The sequence below is a fragment of the Corylus avellana genome, chromosome ca5, assembly GCF_901000735.1.
Source record: "Corylus avellana chromosome ca5, CavTom2PMs-1.0".
Lineage (NCBI taxonomy): Eukaryota > Viridiplantae > Streptophyta > Magnoliopsida > Fagales > Betulaceae > Corylus > Corylus avellana.
In genome coordinates this window covers 25,406,639-25,429,453 of record NC_081545.1, presented here as the reverse complement: position 1 = coordinate 25,429,453, position 22,815 = coordinate 25,406,639, and the positions used below count along the sequence as shown (strand labels likewise).

The window sequence follows — 22,815 nt, the reverse complement described above, 5'->3', positions numbered from 1 at the left end:
TTACATGCTGATATGTCATCTTTTAAATGAAGGAAACAAAAAACTTAATTTGTGCTAAATTCGTATAGAAATTATTCTCTTAACCAAAATATTCGTTTCTAAGAATATATAATAGACAAACCAAATGACATAAATGATTATTCCATTCTTAAACCTATTATTGTCCACCAATTACCAAAAGTGAACTAAATCTTAGATGAAACAGTCACGTATTACGTATATAACTACATATTTAGTTATATATAGGAAATATTTGCGAATTCGTCTCATATATATATATATATATATATATATATATATATATATATATATATTGTCTTATTATAATTTTCGATCTTAAAAATTTCAACCCTTCCCCCTGTTAACAGAATAAATTTTATTCTTATATCCCCCTCACCCGCCAAACACTTTGAAACAAAAAAATAAAAATAAAAAATACATAGACAGAGAATTGAAGCAACTTCCATTACAGAATCTTTAAAATCAGAATATTATATTGAAAGTTATTTTTTTAATATTATTCTATTGTTGTGCAGAAGCACGTGCAGATCACCTGGATTTTTTCCTAATTTAAATTGATGTTTAATGATTGCACTCCACAATCTCCTACATATTGGCCGCCAATATCGATCAACGCAAGCAAAAGAAAAGAGTGAAAGACATAGCTAGAGATGGCGTCGTCGTACGAGTTTCTCATGATTATTTTCACCCTTGTATTCATCTCAACGCTTCAAGCAGCAGCCATAGCCGCCACTTCTTCAAGCCAAACCTACAAAACATATATTGAAAAAGCTTGCAACTCAACCACGTATCCAGAATTATGCAACTCCTCCCTCTCCCCCTACGCCTCCAAAATCAAAGGAAACCCCCAGAAACTCTGCAAAGCCGCCCTCTCCATCGCCATAAAAGCCACACACAATGCATCCTCCACAATCTCAAAGCTTTTGAAGCAGAAGGGGTTGACGAGTTTTGAAACTTCAATCCTTGAGGACTGCGTCACGAACACCAAAGACTCCATTGATGAGCTCAAGCAATCACTGAATGCCACGCGCCATTTGAATGGCTCCGATAAGGAATCGCAGGTGGAGAATATGAAGACGTGGGTGAGCGCCGCCTTGACGGACGACGATACGTGCACGGATGGGTTTGACGATGGCCAAGGTCAGGTAAGCGAGACATTGAAGAACAGGATCAACGATATTATATTGAAGATTGCTAGGTTGACTAGCAATGCTTTGTCTCTCATCAACACACTCAAGTTCTAATTGTTATGTTATATATGTGTGTTGGTGTATTTTTAGAAAGATAAATAATTAATATTTTTCATAACTTTATTTATTGTTAATTTGTTACAGAATTTTGCATGAAATTATATGCCTTGTTATGTTGATCAGAAAGTAGTTACAAATTATATATCCCTTAAAATCTCTCTTTTTATATATGTTATTTTTAAGAAAGAAAAAAAAAATGCATCTTGTGGGCAAGTTCTCTTTTTATATAAGTTATTTTAATGGATGCATTTTAAATCCCTTAAAATGCATCTCCTGCTATTTCTCTTCCACGTCTCTTTTTTAAAAAAAAAATTTCCTACTATTTCTCTCTTCACATCTCTTTTTTTTTTCAAAAATTGAAAAATAGGATATTTAGAAAAAATCCAGTCCTTATAAAAAATAATTAAAAAATTAATAATATTTAACTGATATTATATAGCTAATCAGATGTAAGGGGCATTTAAAAATTTATTAACTAAATTAGATAAAGTAAATTTTGAAAAATCATTTTACATCAAAATTTGGCTCCTTCGTTAAGAATGCTCTTAGGCATCTAAATTATTTGCATCCAGAAAGAGATAACCCTTTAATTTGAAGCTCCTTAAAATGTGCAAAAAGCTTTCCGTATTCCACTTGCTTCAAATACAATTTTACATATATTCGGCTTGTCTCCTACTTTATAAAAATAAAAAATAAAAAATAAAAGATTTTGATACTTCTAAATTAAGAAGAAAATATATATATATATATTGTTTATGTTATCATGGTAAAATATATATAAAAATAAATCAATCAACCAATCAATTTTAACAATATTAAGGGTTCGTTAGGGATTGCGGTTTCAATAAGTGCGATTTAAAAAAAATGTTTTTAAAAATAGCGTTTTTGAAATCGCTACTTTTTAAAATCGCAAAGGCGTTTGGTAAAATATGCTAAAAAGTACTTTTTTATTAAATATTTGTTTAAGGGCCCGTTTGGGAATGCAATTTCAATAAGTGCGATTTTAAAAATTGCGATTTTAAAAATTGCGTTTTTAAAATCGGTACTTTTTAAAATCGCACAGGCGTTTGGTAAAACATACTTAAAAGTATTTTTTTTATCAATTGAGTGTTTGGATAACATTAGCATATAATTGCGGTTTCATAATCAAATTATCAATAAGGATGAACAAGACAGAGAGGATAAAGAAAAAAAAGAGAGAAAAGAAGGGTTTTAAAATATTTTAGGTGGGTATTGTTAGTATTTTTTTTCATACCCGTTCTAAAAAAGGTAACTATTGCGCCAAATATCTTTTTAATAAAAATCATGATTTTGTTTTAAATTCGTACTTTTTCAAATAAGCACCCTCTAATCAGCTTATGGAAATCGCAGATTTTTTTGCGATTTTAAAATTTGCGCTTTTAAAATCGCAATCCCAAGCACCCTAAAGTTGCGATTTGGTTTAAAATCGTAGATTATTTTTTTAAAAACGCACTCCCAAACGCGCCCTAAATGAATTCATGATTTTGGTTTAAATTCGCATTTTTTCAAAAAAGCACCCCCTAGTTTGCTTATTGAAATCGCCGATTTTTTTCTTATTTTAAATTAAGTGTTTTTTAAATCGCAATGCCAAACACCTTACGTTTTATGATATCTTTTAAAATCGCAAATTATTTTTATAAAATCGCAATCCCAAACGCACCCTAAATGAAAAATGGAAACCCAAAAAAAAAAAAAATGCATGTGCAATTTTCAGATTCAACTTCCTTGTTTGATTTATTACTGTTTGTGTTTGCGGCCTTAGCCGAAGAGAGGTGATCTTATTATGAAATATGTATATGCCCATTTGGTGAGTTCGGGTCGTTGGTCAGGGCCAGGCTTACTTCCGGGCCATTATATCTTTGGGTTGGGCCCATTAAACCTTGCAGTAATCTAGTCACTCCATAATTAAACCGACCCCCTGGGATGAATATAGGGCTGGCAAAACGGGTAATCGGGTAGACCCGATTAGGACCCGTTAAGACCTGCGACCCGATTACTCGAAACACGAACACGACCCGTTTAGCTAAACGGGTTAGCGAGTCTGACACGATTATAACACGAAAAATATCCGGGTAACCCGACACGACCCGCTTAACCCGTTTAGCATAACCGGGTCATATCGGGTAGACACGACACAACCCGACACGACCCAACCCGACCCGTTAATTAAAAAAAAAAAAAAAACCTTAATCAAAATTGGAAAAAATAATTTAATAAAGGGATCTCTTAGGCCAAAGAACTAGTCAAATTTATCCTAATCATCTAAGAAGAATAAGAATTTTTAAAAGAGAATGTTTTAATATATAAATAATGATTTAAAAGATAATGTTTTAATATATAGACTCACATAGAAAAAGTAACGGAAAAACAAGGAATAGGCCAGTGAAGTGAAAACTGTGAAGTCGTGAAGTGAAGAGTGAAATGAAGCCGTGAGTGAGTCAGTAAGTGTTAGGGTTAACTTAGTTAGAACTTAGACATAGGTTTTTTTATAAAATAATAATAATAATAATAATAATAATAATAAAAATTAAATGGGTCTGGCGGGTCACCCGCTAGACCAGCCAGACCCGATTGACCCGCTAGACCAGCCAGACCCGATTGACCCGCCAGACCCGGTTGACCCGACTGACCCGCCAGACCCATTTATTAAACGTGTTTGGCGGGTCAACCCGCGGACCTGACGGGTCGACCCGCCAGACACGAATTTAATCGTGTCTTAATCGGGTAGACCCGATTAAGACCCGAACCCGATAAGCCCAAACCCAATACCTGTTAACTTCGTGTCATGTTCGTGTCGGATTCGCGGGTCGTGTCAAAATTGCCAGCCCTAGATGAATAATGCTGTTTTTTTTCTTTTTTCTTTTTATTTTTTGTTTGTGTGTTTTTTTCCCTCTCTACCAAGAAACGCAAAGGGCGGTGCTGACAGTGACGGATTTAGTAGATAATTAAATTCTGACGGGTACCAAAGCCTGTGTTTTGGTGATGTGCCATGCTTCTCAATTTCAAATCTCACCCCATGCACGGAGTACAATTTTCAGATCTTTTTCTTCTTCTTTTTTTTTAATTTTTTTTTCTTTAAGGTGTAACATATACCTTAAATATCTTTTATCTATTTGCTTTTTAAAAGGTGTAAATAAAGAAAGAAAAACAACTGTAATATTGTAATAAAGAAAAGAATATTGAATTAAATGAAGATCAAGAAAAAAAATCTATAATTGCTAATTAATATATAGTATTAAATGAAGATCAAAAGAGGCATCATTCGATCAGATTTGAAAGGCATCGTATAAAGGTAACTTAATTACTTAACGTGTAACTTTTTCAATGTTCATTTAATCGCTTATAGAGAGTAGACTTTTACCTTTAATATTCTATTTTATTTGCAACTCAGATCTATTGTTATTTCTTTTTCCTCTTTTCTTCCACGACTCTCACTCTCCTTTCAATCTCTTCCAAGAAAAAAAAAAAAAAAAAAAAGTTATACACATTCTTTGGATTGTTATTATATTAAAATTATAAATTCCTTATCAAACCTGTTTTTTATTTAGGCTCTGTTTCTTTCGACGTAAAATGATTTTCGTCGGAAAATATTTTCAGGAAAGTCATTTTCCCTGAAAAAGTTTTCCACCGAAAACATTTTACGGCATTTAGTATGCACACGGAAAATCAAAATTCCTTTTTTAAATATTTTGATTTAATTATTCTAACCTATAAAATGTAATTTTTATTCACACTATAAAAATATTAATATACTTAAAAAAATATTAATATAAAATAATTTAAAAGATGGAATTAAAAATTATGTTTGATTAAAATATGCAAATTGACTTACAATAGTCATAGAATTTCATTTTAGTTGAGGCATAAATAACATCCAAAAATACATTTAAACTATCAACACAAGTTACATCATAAATATTACCATGAATTCTAAAATTCAACCACAAATATTACAATATTTTGACCAAAGAACTACCATCCAAGTTAATTAATATCTTACTACATATCGATAATACGCAAATTCTAATTTTCATGGTTTTTGAAGAAGTTGTCAAACCAAAACTTTCTAAACTTAGCATTATTTGCCAAAAATCCTCTTGTAACGTTCTCATCTCCCATCAAATGGTCGAATGTAGATACAAGCATAAACTCATCATATCCTTTCACCTTCATCACTTCTTGATAGAGGTGATCTGCGTCGACTCCCTTATTAAGAGTTTTAAGCGCTACTGCAACCTCTCCCAACTGTTCAGATATCACACAATAACTATCTTCACTATCACCATGGCTTCTTTTCCTACGTGACCTTTTAGTTGAACCTGAATCGGAGGAAGCATCATATTTTCCTTTTGATAACGCATCATCAAAATCAAAATCTACATGTTCCGAATCAAGAACGTTATGATGCTGCTCTATACCAGTAAAAGACTTTGCAAAACTCTCTGTCGCCATATCTTTACCAACAACTGGGGCCATAACTGCCGAAAGAATTGTTTCATCCATCTACAAACAGCACAAAAATGAATCCATTTTTAATATAATAACAATTATAATAACCATTCGGGGTAATACACATCTTCGATGAACCCGGCTTTGAGCAACTTTTCCACCTCTTCTGCAATGGCCATGTTTCGCTCGGGAGCTAACTTTCTCCTCTTTCGCTTTATCGGTTTCATAGCTGGATCCACGTTAAACTGGTGAACAATTTTGTTCGAGTTGATCCGAGGCATATCTTCATGCGTCCGTGCGAACACCTCCTTGTTTTCCCAAAGAAAACTGACCAAGCGTTCTCGGATTTTAGGGGTTAGTTGTGAGCCGATCTTCACAACTTTGCCTTCCCCCATTAGAACTTCTACCAGCTCTTCAGCTGGCTCACCCTTCAATTCGCCTTCTATCTTGATACACACTTTATCGATGGTCAAATCAGCAGACCCAAAGGGTTTCTTCAGAGATGTATTGTAGCACTTCCTTGCAGCCACCTGATCACTTTTAACTTCTCCATAGGTGGTAAGTTGAAGTTGCAACGTTCAACTTATTCAATGATGGACACCCCATGATGGCATTGTAGGCAGATAGCCGATCGACCACCAGAAAGTCCACCATTATGGTCGCTTACTTGGGGGTTGTTCCTACTGTGACTGGAAGGGAAATCAACCCCATAGGTTGAAACTTCTCTCTAGCAAAGCCAACCAGTGGTGTCCCAAACAGCTTGATCCTTTCCCGATCAATGTTCATCTACTTGAATACGGGCCAATAGAAAATATTGGCTAAGCTTCCGTTGTCCACTAGGATCTGATGAATACCGTGGTTGGCCATCGTCATTGTCACCACTAGGCCGTCATCGTGGGGCACGGAGATTCCTACTTCATCCTCCTCGGAGAATGATAGAGTCAACGACTCTTTCTTCAAGGCTTTCGAAGGCCTTTCAAGGAGAAGGATCTCGTCGACATTATTCTTCGGGCATGGGCCTTCCTAGCAAAGTTTCATTCTCCTCCACCAGCCAATCAAACCGAGATCGTGTGGATCTCAGCAATCATGTCTTGACTTTGAGGGTTTTGCTGGTCACCTCGACCACCCCTCGGCTCATCTCGCCTTCGCCTCTATGCATCGCATCCTCGCCTCGGACCTTCATTGTGTGCTTCTATCTGCAGAGGCTGATTCTCCTAAGGGTTTCTACCCCTCTCCCTTTCTTCGGCTAGAAGCCTCATCAATCTTCCATTTTTTATGAAGTTTTCAATTTCTAACCGCAAGGATATGCAACCCTCAGTTGTGTGACAATGGTCATTGTGGTAGTCCCAAAGCGTTAGGTTGTTGCGCTTTTGAGGTGGAGCCCGCATTCTTGCTGGCCATCGGAAGTTTGGATATCTCTTGATGTCCATGAATACCTCAGTCACACTTCTATTCAGTGGAGTCAATTTTTGTTCCCGTTGATAAAACGGGTTTGCTGCTTTCTTCGAGGATCTCTTTGGGCTTCTATTGCCAGTTTCCCGAAACTCCATTTTCTTTCCAGACCCCCCGGCTAGCTTCCTGCTACTACTAGCCTCACCTTGACCTCCTTCTCCCTTTGACTTCATTAGGGCACTGATGGTTTTCTCTTGATTTATGAACTCTTCAGCTTTGTTCATAAACTGATGAAGAGTCATTAAAATAGGTCCTCAAGCTAACTCAGCCATCAGTTTCCCTTCAGTTCTGATTCCATTCATTAAAGCTGATAGCACAATTTCTTCCTTCGAGCTTTCTACACTAAACTTTTATCGCTTGAACCTGATCATATAGTCCTTCAAGGACTCATTCTTCCCTTGCACGAAGGATAGCAAGTAGGCAGGGGACTTCTTCCTCTTTCGGATTGCCAGAAATCGAGTAAAGAACTAGCGTCCGAGGAACTCGAAGTTGTCTACGGACTTGGGAAGTAGCTTCCCGAACCATTCTCTAGCATCTCCCTTCAAGGTTAAAGGGAAGGATCAGCATGCGATCTTGTCGAGAGTGTCATAGAGAACAAGATGAGCTCGGAAGATTTCCATATGATCGGTCAGATCTTCACTCCCATCATATCTGTCGACACGTGGGACTTTAAACTTGTCGAGCAGAAAAAACCTCATTACCCCGATCAGTGAACGACAAATTTGTGTTTTGCATCAAATCCTCCAAGATCTATCAGTCCTCTTCTTGAGCCATTTGTCGAGCCATCTCCGCATACTTTAGCTTCAAATCTTTCACTTCATCGTTAACATTGGTCTCATGATGAGAACCACCTTGAACGGTTGTTTCATGGTCGTCCCGAGTAGAACTTTCTCAATCATCTTCGGGTCGTTTCTCTCTACGCTTTTCTTCACATTCCTGATACCCTCTCATAGTGAGTTAGGAAGCGAGATCTTCATTTTGCTTCTTAAGGGCCTCCATTGTTTCCGAGATATGCTTCATATGATCTTCCAGTGAAGCGATTCGACCGTTTGGATCAACTGAGGTTCCTAGTTTTCCAGCTTGAACATTTGGTTCGAGGTCTCTCGAACGTATAGTCACCATATTAGATTTTGTATATTAAAAATTGATGAAAATCAAAGATCTCACAAATGGTGCCAAACTGTTGATGACAATATTCCGATGAGTGACTTTGCACGGAATTTGAGGAGTCGTTGATCTGCAAAAGAGGAAAATTTAGGATAAAAGATGTCGGGGTGTGCTGGCAGAGGATAGCTCCGATGCCTAACTGATTTGATAGAGGGAAAGCAAGTAAGCAATATGAGCATGAGGGAGATTTGTGATTACCAAATAATGAATTGGAGTTTCCCTTTTATAGGCACTAGGTAGCAGTTGTTGTCTCTCAATTCTCGGCCCCACGGTCCCGAGGATCCATTGTGTGTAATGCTGGCAAAGTGGATCATGGATCGTGGATTGTGGGTTACTCCACAATCATGAGATCGTGGAGTGTGTTAGTGGGTAGCTCGGCCACGTTTGCCTTGGACGTGGGCTCCCGATTTATTCTCGGGCAAACGTGGCTCCATTTGGCACTGACAGTTGGACCACATTCTGTTGAACGTGGGACTTTGCTTGGACGTTGGAAATATCCCACGTTCATTAGTGAACATGGGCTTCCTGCACTTGTCGAAGGACCATTGTACCCTCGGTGGAACGACTATTGTACCCTCGGTGGGCCAACATTATATCTCAACCTGTGCCTATCTTTAGTGGGCTTCCATTTATAAACGAGGTTGGAGGTCTGTTGGGCTTTTGTAACTGATCCATTACCCAACAACAACAATTGTTAAAAAACATATAACTGAAATTATACACTTACTCCATCATATTCATTAAAGTCAGTGTTCATATACACACAACTGTAAATTGGTAGCATCTTTATCATTCCCATCATTCATCCTTCATTACACTTGCATATTGTCTCGAGTCCCGCCTCATATATCTCATGTCGTTCTAAAGAAATAATTTTTTTTTCAATAAATCAATTAAAAAACATAGATGTACGTAAAGACAAAAAACGAAGAAAAAAAAATTGAGAGACTGAAATTATTTTATTTCTTATATACCTGATCGTTGGACAGTTCTATGAGATTCTTTTTTTCTCCTGTAAAGCGGCCATCCTTATAATTGTTTTTCTCCAAAATGACGTTTCGTTCTATGTAAAGTAAAGTTGTGTCAACACTATAAGCATATAGGCCTGATCCATTAGGCTTGCATTCATCAATAAGCTGTAGCGCAGACAAAATCTTCAAAGGTTGAGTTGGATCAACCAATGCCCAATAGCCGTCTACAACAACAACAGAATATATATAATTAATTCCAAAAAAATGGTAAGATAATGTCAAATTTGAATAAGAGATTTAAAATTCGTTAAATATTTTTTTCTTTTTCTTTTTGTGTATATTGATAAATCAAATTCAACACCTAACAATTATACATTTTAGGTGAGCAAGCTAAAAAACAAAAAAATGATAAATTAAAATTTTTTGTAGTATTATATAACATCCTTATTACTTTTCTGTGCAAAAATGAGCAATAACATAATAGCAAAAAAATATTATATTATTAATTGACTGAAAAGTCAATTAATAACAATATAAGCTTGACCTATCAAGATTTAAAAAACTTAACTTCTTCAATTGAACTTCGAATGACACGAAATTTATTTTGAAATTTTTTCCATCTAGAAGCTCACGACATATCAAAAAATCATAACAACCCAAAAATATTTCATACCTTAAAAATCCCACGAAATTCTGTGGCTCTATTTGATAGAAATTTCTGTTTTGACCTTTGCATTTCTAAAAATTATAACTCCCCCACAAGGTTCCAAAAATCATGAAACTACTTCTAAAATCTTCCTTTCTCATTATTCAATAAGGTTTTAAAACAGTTTTATTTAAGGTAACTCATTGAATATTCGGTGTCCAAATCATTGTGACTTTTCGTTCAATAACTCACTATATTTCTAACTGGCAATGTTCAGCATTTTTTACGTTAAGTCTATTTACCTAACTCCATATAAATCTTAATAAAATTGCAAATTATTCTTATCCTCTATATTAAGATCGCGTTTACTCTAGGGTACAAATTTTCGGGTATTACACCATGTCCTAAAACACAAAACCCTAATTTCTTATCTACCTGATCGTTGGTCTATCAATTCTATGTGATTCTTTTTTTCTCATGTAAAGCGGCCATCCTTATAATTTTTTTTCTCCAAAATGCCAGTTCTGCATCAACACTATAAGCATATACATTTGATTCATTAGGCTTGCATTCATTAATAAGTTGTTGCACAGATAATATCTTCAAAGGTTGATATCTTGAACTTTAATAACTCTTGCTAGACGCTCTGCAGGAACCAATGCCTAATAGCTGTCTACAGCAAGAACAAAATATATACAATTAATTCCAAAAAAAATGGTAAGATAATGTCAAATTTGAATAAGAGATTATATAACCTGTTAAATATTTTTTTTTTCTTTTCTTTTTTGTATAGTGATGAATCAAATTCAACAACATAAAATTATACATTTTAAGTGAGTGAACTTCAAAAAGACAAAACTAAAAAATTATAAATTAAAATTTATTGTATCATTATATATAACATCCTTATTACTTTTCCGCACAAAAATGAGCAATAACATTCTAGCAAAAAATATTATATTATTAATCGACTGAAAAGTCAATTAATAACACTATAAGCTTGACATATCAAGATTAGAAAAATCATAACTCTTTCAATTTAACTCTGAATGACACGAATTTTATTTTGAAATTCTCTTCATTTAAAGGCTCACGAGATATCAAAAAATCATAGCAACCCAAAAATATTTGATACCTTAAAAATCCCTTAACATTATGTGGCTTTATTTGACTAAAATTTCAGTTTTGACCTTTGCATTTCTAAAAATCATAGCTCCTCCACAAGGGTCCAAAAATTACGAAACTACTTCTAAAATCTTTATTTCTCATTATTTTATAAGGTCACTCATTGAATTTTCGGCGTCCAAAACAATGTGACTTTTCGTTCGATAACTATATATATTTTTAACTAGCAATTTCCATCATCTTTCAAGTTAAGTATATTTACCTAACTCCATATAAATTTTAATAAAATTGCAAATCCTCCTTATCCTTGATATTAAGATCACATGTATAAATTTCCAGGTATTACACCTTGGCCTAAAACACAAAACCATAATTTCTTATATACCTGATCATTGGTAAGTTTTATGAGATTCTTTTTCTCCTGTAAAGCGACCATCCTTATAATTGTTTTTCTCCAAAATCCTGTTTCATTCTATGTAAAGCAAAGCGTCAGCACTATAAGCATATACGTCTGATTCATTAGGCTTACATTCAGCAATAAGCTGTTGCGCAGATAATATCGATTTATTATGCTTGAATTCATCATTAAGTTGTTGCACAGACAATATCTTCAAAAGTTGAATTGGATCTTGAACTTTAATAGCTCCAGTTAGGCGCTCTGTAGCAACCAATGCCCAAAACACAAAACCCTAATTTCTGATCGTTGGATAGTTCTGTCGTATTCTTTTTTTTTCTCCAATAAAGGAGTCATCCTTATAATTGTTTTTCTCCAAAATGCCGTTTCATTCTATGTAAAGCAAAGCAGTGTCAACATTATAAGCATATACATCTGATTCATTAGGGTTGCATTCATCAATAAGTTGTTGCACAGACAATATCTTCAAAGGTTGAGTTGGATCTTGAACTTTAATAGCTTTTGGTAGACACTCTGGAGCAACCAATGCCCAATAGCATACTACAACAACAACAAAATATATATAATTAATTCCTAAAAAATGGTAAGATAATGTCAAATTTGAATAAGAGATTATACAATCCGTTAAATATTTTTTTATTTTTCTTTTTTGTATAGTGATGAATCAAATTCAACACCTAAAAATTATACATTTTAAGTAACCAAGCTAAAAAATAAAAAATAAATGATAAATTAAAATTTGTTGTATTATTATATAACATCCTTATTACTTTTCCGCACAAAAATGAGCAATAACATACTATCTTTCTTCTTCTTGAAGAGTAACTCTCTCGAGACAGTCAATTTCCTTTACTATTAATTACATCCACGATGTATTCCATTCCTTTCATCATCCATATATCTATTTAACTATTATATATATATATATATAACTCCTTCCATCTTTACGAGCATAATTCAAGAAGTATATTACAAAAATCATGGCCCATAGTTGATAGTCCTCCAAATCCACCTTGAATATGGGTCCATGTACGTAGGGAATGAGATCCTCTCAAATGCAAGGGAGCTAGTTCCCTATTTTATATAAATTACGTAATTTATTTATTGGATAAATACAAAATAAATACAGATCACTCCCTCAATTTTTAAATCCTCAAATATAAATTAGCAACGCCTGTATATGAAAATTTCAATTGAATCCTTCTCCATATGTTTTCTTGTCCAAATTAGCAACGCCTGTCGTCTACCCCATGCTATCAAAGCCACGTCAGCATTTTGCCACCTCAGCCACGCCTCTCTTTCGTTTTAAGATTTTAATTGTAATATTTCTAATATTTTTTTATTTTTAGAATTTATTTCCTAATAAAATAAAATAAATTAGGGAAAAATACAGTTTACCCCCTGAAGTTTCAGGAGTTTTTCAATTTTAACTCCAAAGTTCAAAAATTGGCAATCAACCCCTCTGAAGTTTCAAAAATTGACAATTTAAACCTTCCGTTATTAATTTCCGTTAAATTGGACGAAATTTTTTTAAAAAAAGCCTGAGAATAATGATATAATTTCATAGATTTTTGTCCATTTAGACGAAAAAAATTTAACGGAGGGTTTAAATTGTCAATTTTTGAAACTTTTAGGGGGGTAAATTGCCAATTTTTGAACTTTGGGGTTAAAATTAAAAAACTCTTAAAACTTCAAGGGGTAAACTGTATTTTTCCCAAAAAAATTATTACTTTAACCTAATGTGGCCAAAATGATGATGTGGCACTCACGAGCGCCAATTATTTGGACAGAAAACACATGGAAGGCTCCAATTGAAAATCTAAAAAAAAAATATAAAGTTTTAAAAAATCAAAATTAAAAATCGAGAGAGTAATCTGTTTTGAAGCATTTACTTCGAGATTTATGTTATATTTACCTTTATTTATTTGTTAATATATTTATCATTTTTAGTAAAATGAAAGTTGATCAATGGTGATGATGAGAAGAAAAAAAAAAAAAAAAAACCTAAAACAATTATATATAACACATTATTATCCTACTATATTAACGTGTCATTTGCTAATTTATCATTTTTTTTTCTTTTGATAAAAATAAATTGGCAATACCACATCAGCGTAAAAGTAATGCTATACACAAAACGGTGCCAATTCATACTTCAATTTTTCGAAAGGTAGTTCAATCAGCTAAAATCACGCTTAATAAAATGAAAATCAATAATTTAAATCTCCATGCTCTATCTATCTATCTATATATATATATATATATATATATATATATATTTTGGAAGTATCTGCACATCCATGGTGGTGGTTGACTTTTTTATGGCGTAAAGGTAATAATATGACACGTATCCCGAGTATATAGGATGACCACATGTGCTACCGTATGCCTAAAACGTGTAAAATCAAAAGACTTCTAGTGTTAGGCATCTAAATTATTCGCATCCAGAAATAGATAAAAGCCTTTAATTTCAAGCGCCTTAAAATGTGCAAAAAGGCTTCCCGTATTCCACTTGCTTCAAATACAATTTTAGATGTATTCGGCTTCTACAATACTCTCCTAATTTATTTTTATTTTTAATCATGATTTTGATACTAAGCTAAATTAAGAATATATATATATATGAAAGATATTGTTTATATATATATATATATATCAATTTTAGCAATATTAAATGAAAAATGGAAACAGAAAAAGCATGAGCAATTATCAAATTCAACTTTCCTTATTTGATTTATTACTGTCTGGGGCCTTAGCCGAAGGGAGGTGATCCTGTATATGTATATGCCCATTTGATGAGTTCAGGTCCTTGGTCAGGGCCGGGCATGCTTCCGGGCCCGTATTTCTTTGGGTTGGGCCCATTAAACCTTGCAGTAATCTAGTCACTCCATAACTAAACCGACCCCAATCTTATACTGGGATGAATAGAATGACGCTCTTATTTTTCTTTTTCTTTTTCTTTTTTCTTTTTTGTGTGTGTTTTTTTTCTTCCTCTCTACCAAGAAACACAAAGGGCGGAGGTGACAGTGACGGATTTAGTAGATAATTAAATTCTGACGGATTCCAAAGCCTGTGTTTTGGACTTTTGGTGATCTGTATCTCCTAGGTTTCTGCCGAATGTAATTCATGATCATGTGCCATGCTTCTCACCCTATATATGCATGGACTACATTTTCCAGATCTTTTTCTTCTTCTTTATTTTATTTTATTTTTTTCTTTAAGGTGTAACATACCTTAAATATCTTTTATCTATTTGCTTTGCTTTTTGAAAGGTATAAATAAAGAAAGAAAAACAACTGTAATATTGTAATCGAGAAAAAGAATATTGAATTAAATGAAGATCAAGAAGAAAAAAAAAAATCTATAATTGCTAAATATATAGTATTAAATGAAGATCAAAAGATGCATCATTGAGATTTGAAACGCATCCTTACAAAAATAAAATAATATCAAGAGACGACGAAATATATTTTTGTCATTAAGAGAGAAGATTAAAGGTAATTACTTAATTACTTAACGTATAACTTTTTCATAATGTTCATTTAATCGCCTATGGAGAGTAGACTTTTATCTTTAATATTCTATTTTATTTGCATCTCTATCTATTTTTTATTTCTTTTTCCTCCTCTTTTCTTTCACAACTCTCACTCTTCTCTTATATCAACCTTTCAATATCTTACAATTTGTCCATTTTGTACTTCATCTCTTAAAAAAAAAAAAAAATGTTATACTATTGTATTAAAATTATAGATTCCTCACCCAAATTTTGTTTTTTGTTTTTTCTTTTTATATATAATTAAAAAATATAAGAGATAGCAATTACACTTTAAAAACCTAATACATTCTCTCAAAACCTCGACGCTAGTTGAGCCATAACCTAATTGTCTTAAACCAATGTGACCTAGAGTTTGAAAATGGGTTAAAAGTAGATGTTACCCCAGCTGACACTTTGCCTATAAATGAAGATATTCTCCACACATCTCAATGCAAAATATAGAGAGAGAGAGATGGAAACCTATTATACTCTGAGAAATCCAATTTCATGCCATCTTCTCTCAATTCTTGTTACTTTTCTTTTCCTCTCAAACCTTCATACAACCTTAGCAGCAACAACCACCACATCTTCCACCAAAAATAACACAAGTTATATCAAAAATGCTTGTAGTTCAACCACATACCCAAAAGTCTGCTACAATTCACTCTCCCCCTACGCATCCAAAATCAAAGCAAACCCCCAAAAACTCTGCAACACCGCCCTCTCAGTGGCCCTGAAAGCCGCGCGCAACGCATCGTCGACGATATCAGCGATATCGAAGCAGAAGGGATTGACGCAAAGCGAAGCCGGGATCGTTAAGGATTGCATCGAGAACATCAGGGACAGCATCGACGAGCTCAAACAATCTGTAAACGAAATGGGGAATCTCGGAAAGTCCGATGTGAAACTTCAGATAGATGATATAAAGACTTGGGTCAGCGCCGCCATAACGGATGAAGGCACGTGCACTGATGGGTTCGATGAGCGGAAGGTGAGCGCGAAGGTAGAGAGCAAAATCAGGAAGAGTATTCTCAGTGTTGCCATGCCGACAAGCAATGCTTTGTCCATCATTGGCACTCTCTATTCCTACTAAATAATTCAACTTCATCAACCCTTTCGTCGTGATCATGGCTTTTCTTTTCCTTAATTTTGGCTTTTTTTGCCTTTGTTATTTATATTGGCTAAATTAAGAGTTTGTCTTTCTCAGTTACTATATTTTGTAAGTAAAAAGTTAAAAGGGATTTGTAATGGCTTCTCGATGTACAAGAACGGTTGTGTTTTGTTAGGTTAATATATTAATGCTTCTATTTGCCATTCTTTTCTTGGTCGACAAAATGAGGCCCCAACCATCATGGTTATTTTGTTGTGTTCCTTGATGAGAATAAGTTTCTTAACATCAACCGGATCTATATAAGACAGGTATTTAGGTTACATTTGTTTCGATAATATATATATATATATATATATATATATATATATATATTTGGTACAACAAAAAATTCAATTAATTAACCAAAAAAACATTTTAAAATTGTTTCCCATTTTTGAAATTATAAATAATTTTTAAAGTTTAAACTTCTCATTTTCTCACACTCTTTCTCGCAATTCATTCTTCACGTTCACTAAAAGTCATTGGTAGTCACTAGTTGCCACCACAACCAAAAGTCACCGAAATTCACCATTGGTGGTCATCGGAATCCACAATTGGAGGTCATTGGCCGCCGGCCATAGTCAAAAATCGCCTGCCGTCACTAATTTTACCTACAAACTAAACACCGAAAAATGATGAAAAAGAAAAAAGGATAAAAATTAAATAAAACTTATTTACATAACATAAGAAGGGAAGCCACATGGCCCCCAACAACAACAACTCGGATGGCACAACATTTCAAGCAGGAACAGCAAGGTAGACTTGTAGAGCAACCAAGTCAACTAAATATCACATTATTCGGTTAACATCTGTTCTAAACGAGCCGTGTATTAAAAGCAGAAGACTAGAAAACCAGAAAGAGAATCAACCCTCAACCACAAACCCCAAACACAGATAATTACTAATCAACGACTATAGCTAAAACCCTCGGAAGCGTCAAAATAAAACTTTTTGAGATAAAACAACATTAATGGAACAAAAACTGTTTGTTAAAAAAGTAATATTCTGAATTAAGAACTTGTCCTAACACGATCGAACACTTGTGAAACTTAGTAAACCCGGCCCTCTCCCCCCCTACTGTTCATTCAGTCCTCCAGAAAATATCTATGGGGAGCCAAAAAAATGGGATGGGATGGGATGTGGGAGGGGGCCCTGTTTGGAAACTAAAAGAAAATGGGTCATAACCAATGACAAAGATCAGAAAGTTGTCGCGGGTATTCCCATTGAGAAAGGTTATCAGCGACAACTGTTGTCTTTGCGGATAATGTTATTGTTGCTGATGATTGAAGCACCATGAACTGACATGCCGTTGCTAGTCATAATATTACACCGACGATTAATGTTATTATCAACGACAACGATTTAGGCACCGCTGATAAAAATCTATCACTGACAACTAACTTCTTGTTCTTGAGACCAATCGTTTCTAATAATGTTAATACTTGTCACCAAACATATCAACGATGACAATGATGAAATTTGGAGTTGAAGATATAAGCAATGACAACCATCAATAATAAGTTTGGATTTGTTTTTTTTCACAAATTTGAATTTTTTTTTTAATTTATATATATATATATATGAATTGCCGATGTATTTTTCATCTAGAAAAATTGCAAACTCTTTAAGGTTGAACACATTAAATTGAGAATTTTTAAACTTGAAAGATTACGGATTGCAAAAGCGATGAAAGTTCTTCTATTTTTTATTAGATGATTGTACATTATATTTATGAGTACCTATTATTAGTAAAAAAAATGAAATTTTATATAAAGATAAACTATTTTCACTGCAAAAGTATTATTAACCTAAATTATTTTCACCTATTAAACTATTTTTCATCCTAACATACTTTCACCCAATAAACTAATAACAATGAGCATACATAATAATAATAATACATTTCACCCGTGATAATGAAAATAAAATAATTCTATAAAAAAGGAAAATATTTTAGATTCCTCTATATATGCTTTATCCGATTTTACAAATTTAGCTCCGGTTTTCAATTCTATACAAATTTAATATCTTGGTTTGTACGTATCATTTCTTAATATATCTCCAATCTCCATGAACTTATTAATTATTATGGGATTTTCTTAGACAGAAAACTACTGATGTGGTCATGTGGTCCCACTTGACAAAGCTGTAAATTTTTAATAGAAAAAACTGCTGACATGCTTGACTGGCTTTTCAAATATTTAATTAATAATAATTTTACTAATTTTGCTATTTCATCCATTTTTTATATTTTTAAAATATTAAAAAAATTAAGATAGCCAGTCGCGCCAAAATACTCTTGAGGTGATCAAACTACCCCTAAAGTTGTTTTAAGGGTAAGCTGACCCCCTTATAAATGATCAAACAATCCAAGATTGTTCTAGGTGATCGGCCATTACAAGGTTTATCACTCTTAATTTTTTAATATTAAAAAAAATATAAAATTGTTGAAATAATTGAGAAAAATTAACTGGGAACCAATTTAATAAAGTAACATATATTTTTTTAACATTTGAGAAACACATGTTATTTTTAATAATATGTATTTTTCAATTATTTTTTTTTAATAATTAAGGGACACATGTCATTTTATTAGATTAGTTTATATGAATTAACTAATAGCTATAAACCAGTTTGTAGTTAATTTCTATCCAAAATAGTCATGTCAATAATTTTTATTGTTAAATAATTTAGAAATGACCATGAACTAAGATCTTTAAAAAAATTGTTCTTAAGAAGTAGCTTAATCAGCTGGAATCACGCATTATAAAGCGGAGATCACTAGTTCGAATCCTCCTCCTCTTTTGTGCGGATATGTAAAAAAAAAAAAATCTTTAAAAAATTAGGTAAAATATAAAAAAGATTTTTTTAAAAAATAAAAATAATAAAATAAAAAATAAAAACAGAAGAAGGTGGGACCAATTCGGCCGTGCACCATACGCACTTGGCCCCATTGCTTAATTTATCATCCAAATCCACAATCGACGTGGCCTTGTGCTTTGATTTCAAACGTCCTTTCCCCAATCCAAGGCAAAACCGCTCACGTGGTCACAGTCTGTCAGTCCCGAAAGACTGCAAGAGTCCCCGCAAGACGTCCTATTTGTCCCCTTTATTTTTCGGCTCCTTTGTGTTTTCGGCCATGCTCTAACCTTTTGCTTTCATGCTTTCACAGCTTCGTCAGCCGAGCCTAACATATTGTCCTCATATATTAATATACTACAAAAGATTTGGCCATCCCTTATCAACTTGCATGTACTTCTTGTTTGGTAACTATGCATAATCAAGCATGGATCATGGATGGGTGGCCATTACTTGGATGGCAAAAATTGTATGTCTTTTTTATTTTTTTTAATAAAGAGAGAGAAATCTAATATACATAATTAGTTATAGAATTATACTCTACCGAAGGTATATTTGGTACACTAAAATGATAATTACTTAGAAATAAGAATAAGAATTTCTAGAATTACAAGAGGCCATAATTGTATTGCATGTCATTCCTATTTATTCATTTGGTGATTGTTGGAAGCATTTTTGGGTTGGGGTTGTTAATAAGTAGGAGAGTCATGCTCAACACTCAAGTAAGTTCGACAAATTGTCAGATATAAGGGCAACGAGGCTTACAATCAGGAACGGAGTTAACTTTAAATTTGGGGAGACCAAGAGCCAAAATATTTTTGAGGAGGGATCAATTGACAAAAGATACTTTAAATTATTTTTTTTTACCTGAACTTTTTTTTTTTTTGCTTAAATTTTTTTTTTCTTGTAATTTGGAGGAGACCAAGGCCATTGCCGGTCCCCTCCTAAATCGGATTTGGATTCCCTGGAGTTCCTAGGAGAATTATAGTTTCTGAAATTTCTAGAGAAATTATAGTTTATGAAATTTCAGATCCAAACTATTCATTTTTATCTAAGAGTCATTATCCTGTCACGTGTCCCACTACTATTAAAATAATAAAATAACGATGATTATTTATATTAATAATAACATTACATATTTATTATTATTTTATTAATAGTATAACACGTGACAGGATAATAGATGGTTTGTATCTGAAATTTCAGAAATTAAAATTCTCGTAAAATTTTATGGGAATCCGGATTCCCCTCAATTCGTCACTGCTTACCATTAAATCAAGGGATGTACGGATTCTCACGATAAAGACCTGAGAGGGTCTATACAAATAGCCTATGAGAGTAAAAGAGATTGCCTAAAGTATATGGTGTAATGATGAATTGTTCAATGGACTTGTCGTGGATCAGTGGGTATCTGGGCATATCAATTATATAAAATGAAATACTTATTATGCTTAATCAAATGATATCTAAGAGTTTTACGAGCAGTGTGATCCCAGTGGGTCATTTTCAATTTCTTCAACTTTAACTTCATCCTCTTCTTCTTGTTTTTTTGAAATATATTTCATTATGTGCGACTAGCCGACTAGGGACTTTGACGAATCTTTGTCTTTTATTCTTTTATTTCAACTAGAGAAAAGATTAAAAAATTGGACGCACTTCTCCAACCAAAAAATTTATTTCCATCTACCAAATATTACGAGGACCACCAAAGTAGAGATATTTGTACGTCCATAATATTATATAGCATTACTCTTTGAGACATCATCAGTTAATTTTACAGATTTTGATATTTTGACTATAAAGTTGGGAGATTCTCTAAAAAGATATTTTAACTGGGTGAAATAGAAACAAGAAGGGTGAGAGACTAATGGAATTGACTATTGAGTCATGAACTCACGATTAATTATTGATCATCCACTGAATACACTTGGGGAATCGGAGACTTTTGTCACTTCCACACTCCATTATTCCGAGCCCATCCCTTAAATCACGGGATGGCCATTTTAAAACTCAACCAAGCTTTTAGACCAATTCAAAAAGGCAAGATAGAAGACAACTATGGCAGACAGTAGGCAGAAACCAGAAACATATATAGATAGATACAGAAGCAGTTCTATATATATTTTATGCCATAATACAAGCCACAACATTCACTGAAATATACATAAAAAAAAAAAAAAAAGGCTAAACCATAACCAACAACCCTACAAAAAGTACTTCACGTTGAAAGTGGCTCAGTGCTTTGAGGCATAGCGATTGGTTAGTGCCAGCGCATTACTGGTGACCTGGGCAACATTAACAACCCGTGCCTTGATGGAAGCCTTGACTTTGCCGTCCAACGCCCGGCCGGCGAACCCATCAACGCAAGTGTTCTCGTCGGTCAGCGCTGCGCTGACCCAAGTCTGCACGTTACTCATGTGCCACAGAAAGTCCTGACCCTTGGCCTGACCAATGTGCTTCAGCTCCTGAAAGGACCGGCTGAGCCGGTCCACGCTGTCGCCCATCTGATCCAAGCAATCCTTAATAGCCGCGTACTCCCTAGCCTTAAGCCCCTTGAATTTTGCCATTTTTGAGACGAATGTGTTGGTGGACTGTGCCCTTGCGATGCTCACGGACAAGGCGGTCTGCGCCAGCTGGCGTGGGCTCTGCTTGATTTCTGCCGCGTGGGAGGAGAGAGATTGCACGCAGAGGGAGGGATAGCTGGTGGCGCTGCATGAAACCTTGATGAAATTGACGGCGGCACCGGCGCTAGAAGTGGCTGCAGATTTGGCTGTGCCGGCGAAGTATATGAAAGAGAACAGTAGGCAAAGATGGGAAACTTTAGCCATAGCTATAGGGCAGGAAAAAGTGGTCTTAGAGTGGATGATTGGTTGAGTGGGAGATATATGGGTTATGGGTATGAATTTATAGAGGGCTTTGAGAAATGGGTAGTAATGGAAAAGAATCCGCCAATCAAGCGTAAGAAGGACGGCCGAAATCTTTGTCAAATTTTTGGAAATTTAAGTACATGGTATTTTATTTTATGTAATAATTTCACCGTCTTCCTACCGACATGACTACTACCGGATTTTGGAGTTATTAGTTATTTATATTTAGAGTAATCAATGAAATTAGCTGGGGCCTACTTGCCGGAGAGGCCCTTCGTCGACAGAGAAACCCTTTGAATTATATAAATAGTAAGAAATAATTCCAAACGAAGAAAAATGGAAGGGAGGGGGGGGCCCACCACGTGGTGTACAAATGTGAGCACGTTCCATGCAGTGTAATATCAATTATATATATATATATATATATATATATACTTTAATCAATATTCAGGAATGGGGAAATTCTAACTTAAAGCTAAAGCTGCCGATGACCCCCAATTTTTTTTTTTTTTTTTTTTTTCCCGTCTGTTGAAGAACATGCCCTCCAACTTGGACCAAAGCCAAATCTGATCAATGCATGGTTAAAAAATCTTCACCTTGTCTGGTTCTGTTCGAAGAAAAAAAAATATATGGGTGGGTCTTTATTTTGTATTTTTGTATTTGTTTTTGGTGGTGCCATTGTTATTTGAAAGGACACCCATTTCATAGAAAAAAATAGTATTTGAGACGTTCCAATAAAATTGAGATCCTCTATAATACATAAGGGGATGGTGATTTGATTTAACAACCTTTGTTTTATGAGTCGTAGTTTTTACTGATTGAATTATCCTCTAGATTGAATTATCCTCTAGAGATTGTCATATTACTTTGCAACAAAGAATCCAAGA

The 22,815-nt window shown here is 34.2% G+C and overlaps 3 protein-coding genes across 3 annotated transcripts; 2 read left to right on the top strand and 1 right to left on the bottom strand.

Moving 5' to 3' along the window:
- The first annotated feature begins 671 nt into the window (after positions 1 to 671).
- LOC132182000 (pectinesterase inhibitor 4-like) lies at positions 672 to 1,265 on the top strand. Its single transcript, XM_059595214.1, has one exon. The coding sequence runs from the start codon at positions 672 to 674 to the stop codon at positions 1,263 to 1,265; it is 594 nt and encodes a 197-aa protein (XP_059451197.1).
- A 14,259-nt stretch (positions 1,266 to 15,524) lies between these two features.
- LOC132183222 (pectinesterase inhibitor 4-like) lies at positions 15,525 to 16,304 on the top strand. Its single transcript, XM_059596622.1, has one exon. The coding sequence runs from the start codon at positions 15,525 to 15,527 to the stop codon at positions 16,143 to 16,145; it is 621 nt and encodes a 206-aa protein (XP_059452605.1). The 3' UTR covers positions 16,146 to 16,304.
- A 4,855-nt stretch (positions 16,305 to 21,159) lies between these two features.
- On the bottom strand, positions 21,160 to 21,996 carry LOC132181165 (21 kDa protein-like). The gene has a single exon (XM_059594252.1). The coding sequence runs from the start codon at positions 21,887 to 21,889 to the stop codon at positions 21,296 to 21,298; it is 594 nt and encodes a 197-aa protein (XP_059450235.1). The 5' UTR covers positions 21,890 to 21,996; the 3' UTR covers positions 21,160 to 21,295.
- Positions 21,997 to 22,815: the final 819 nt, after the last annotated feature.

Bases quoted from the DNA above. Each gene is read 5' to 3' on its own strand.
- LOC132182000 (XM_059595214.1), top strand. From the start codon at position 672: ATGGCGTCGTCGTACGAGTTTCTCATGATTATTTTCACCCTTGTATTC.
- LOC132183222 (XM_059596622.1), top strand. From the start codon at position 15,525: ATGGAAACCTATTATACTCTGAGAAATCCAATTTCATGCCATCTTCTC.
- LOC132181165 (XM_059594252.1), bottom strand. From the start codon at position 21,889: ATGGCTAAAGTTTCCCATCTTTGCCTACTGTTCTCTTTCATATACTTC.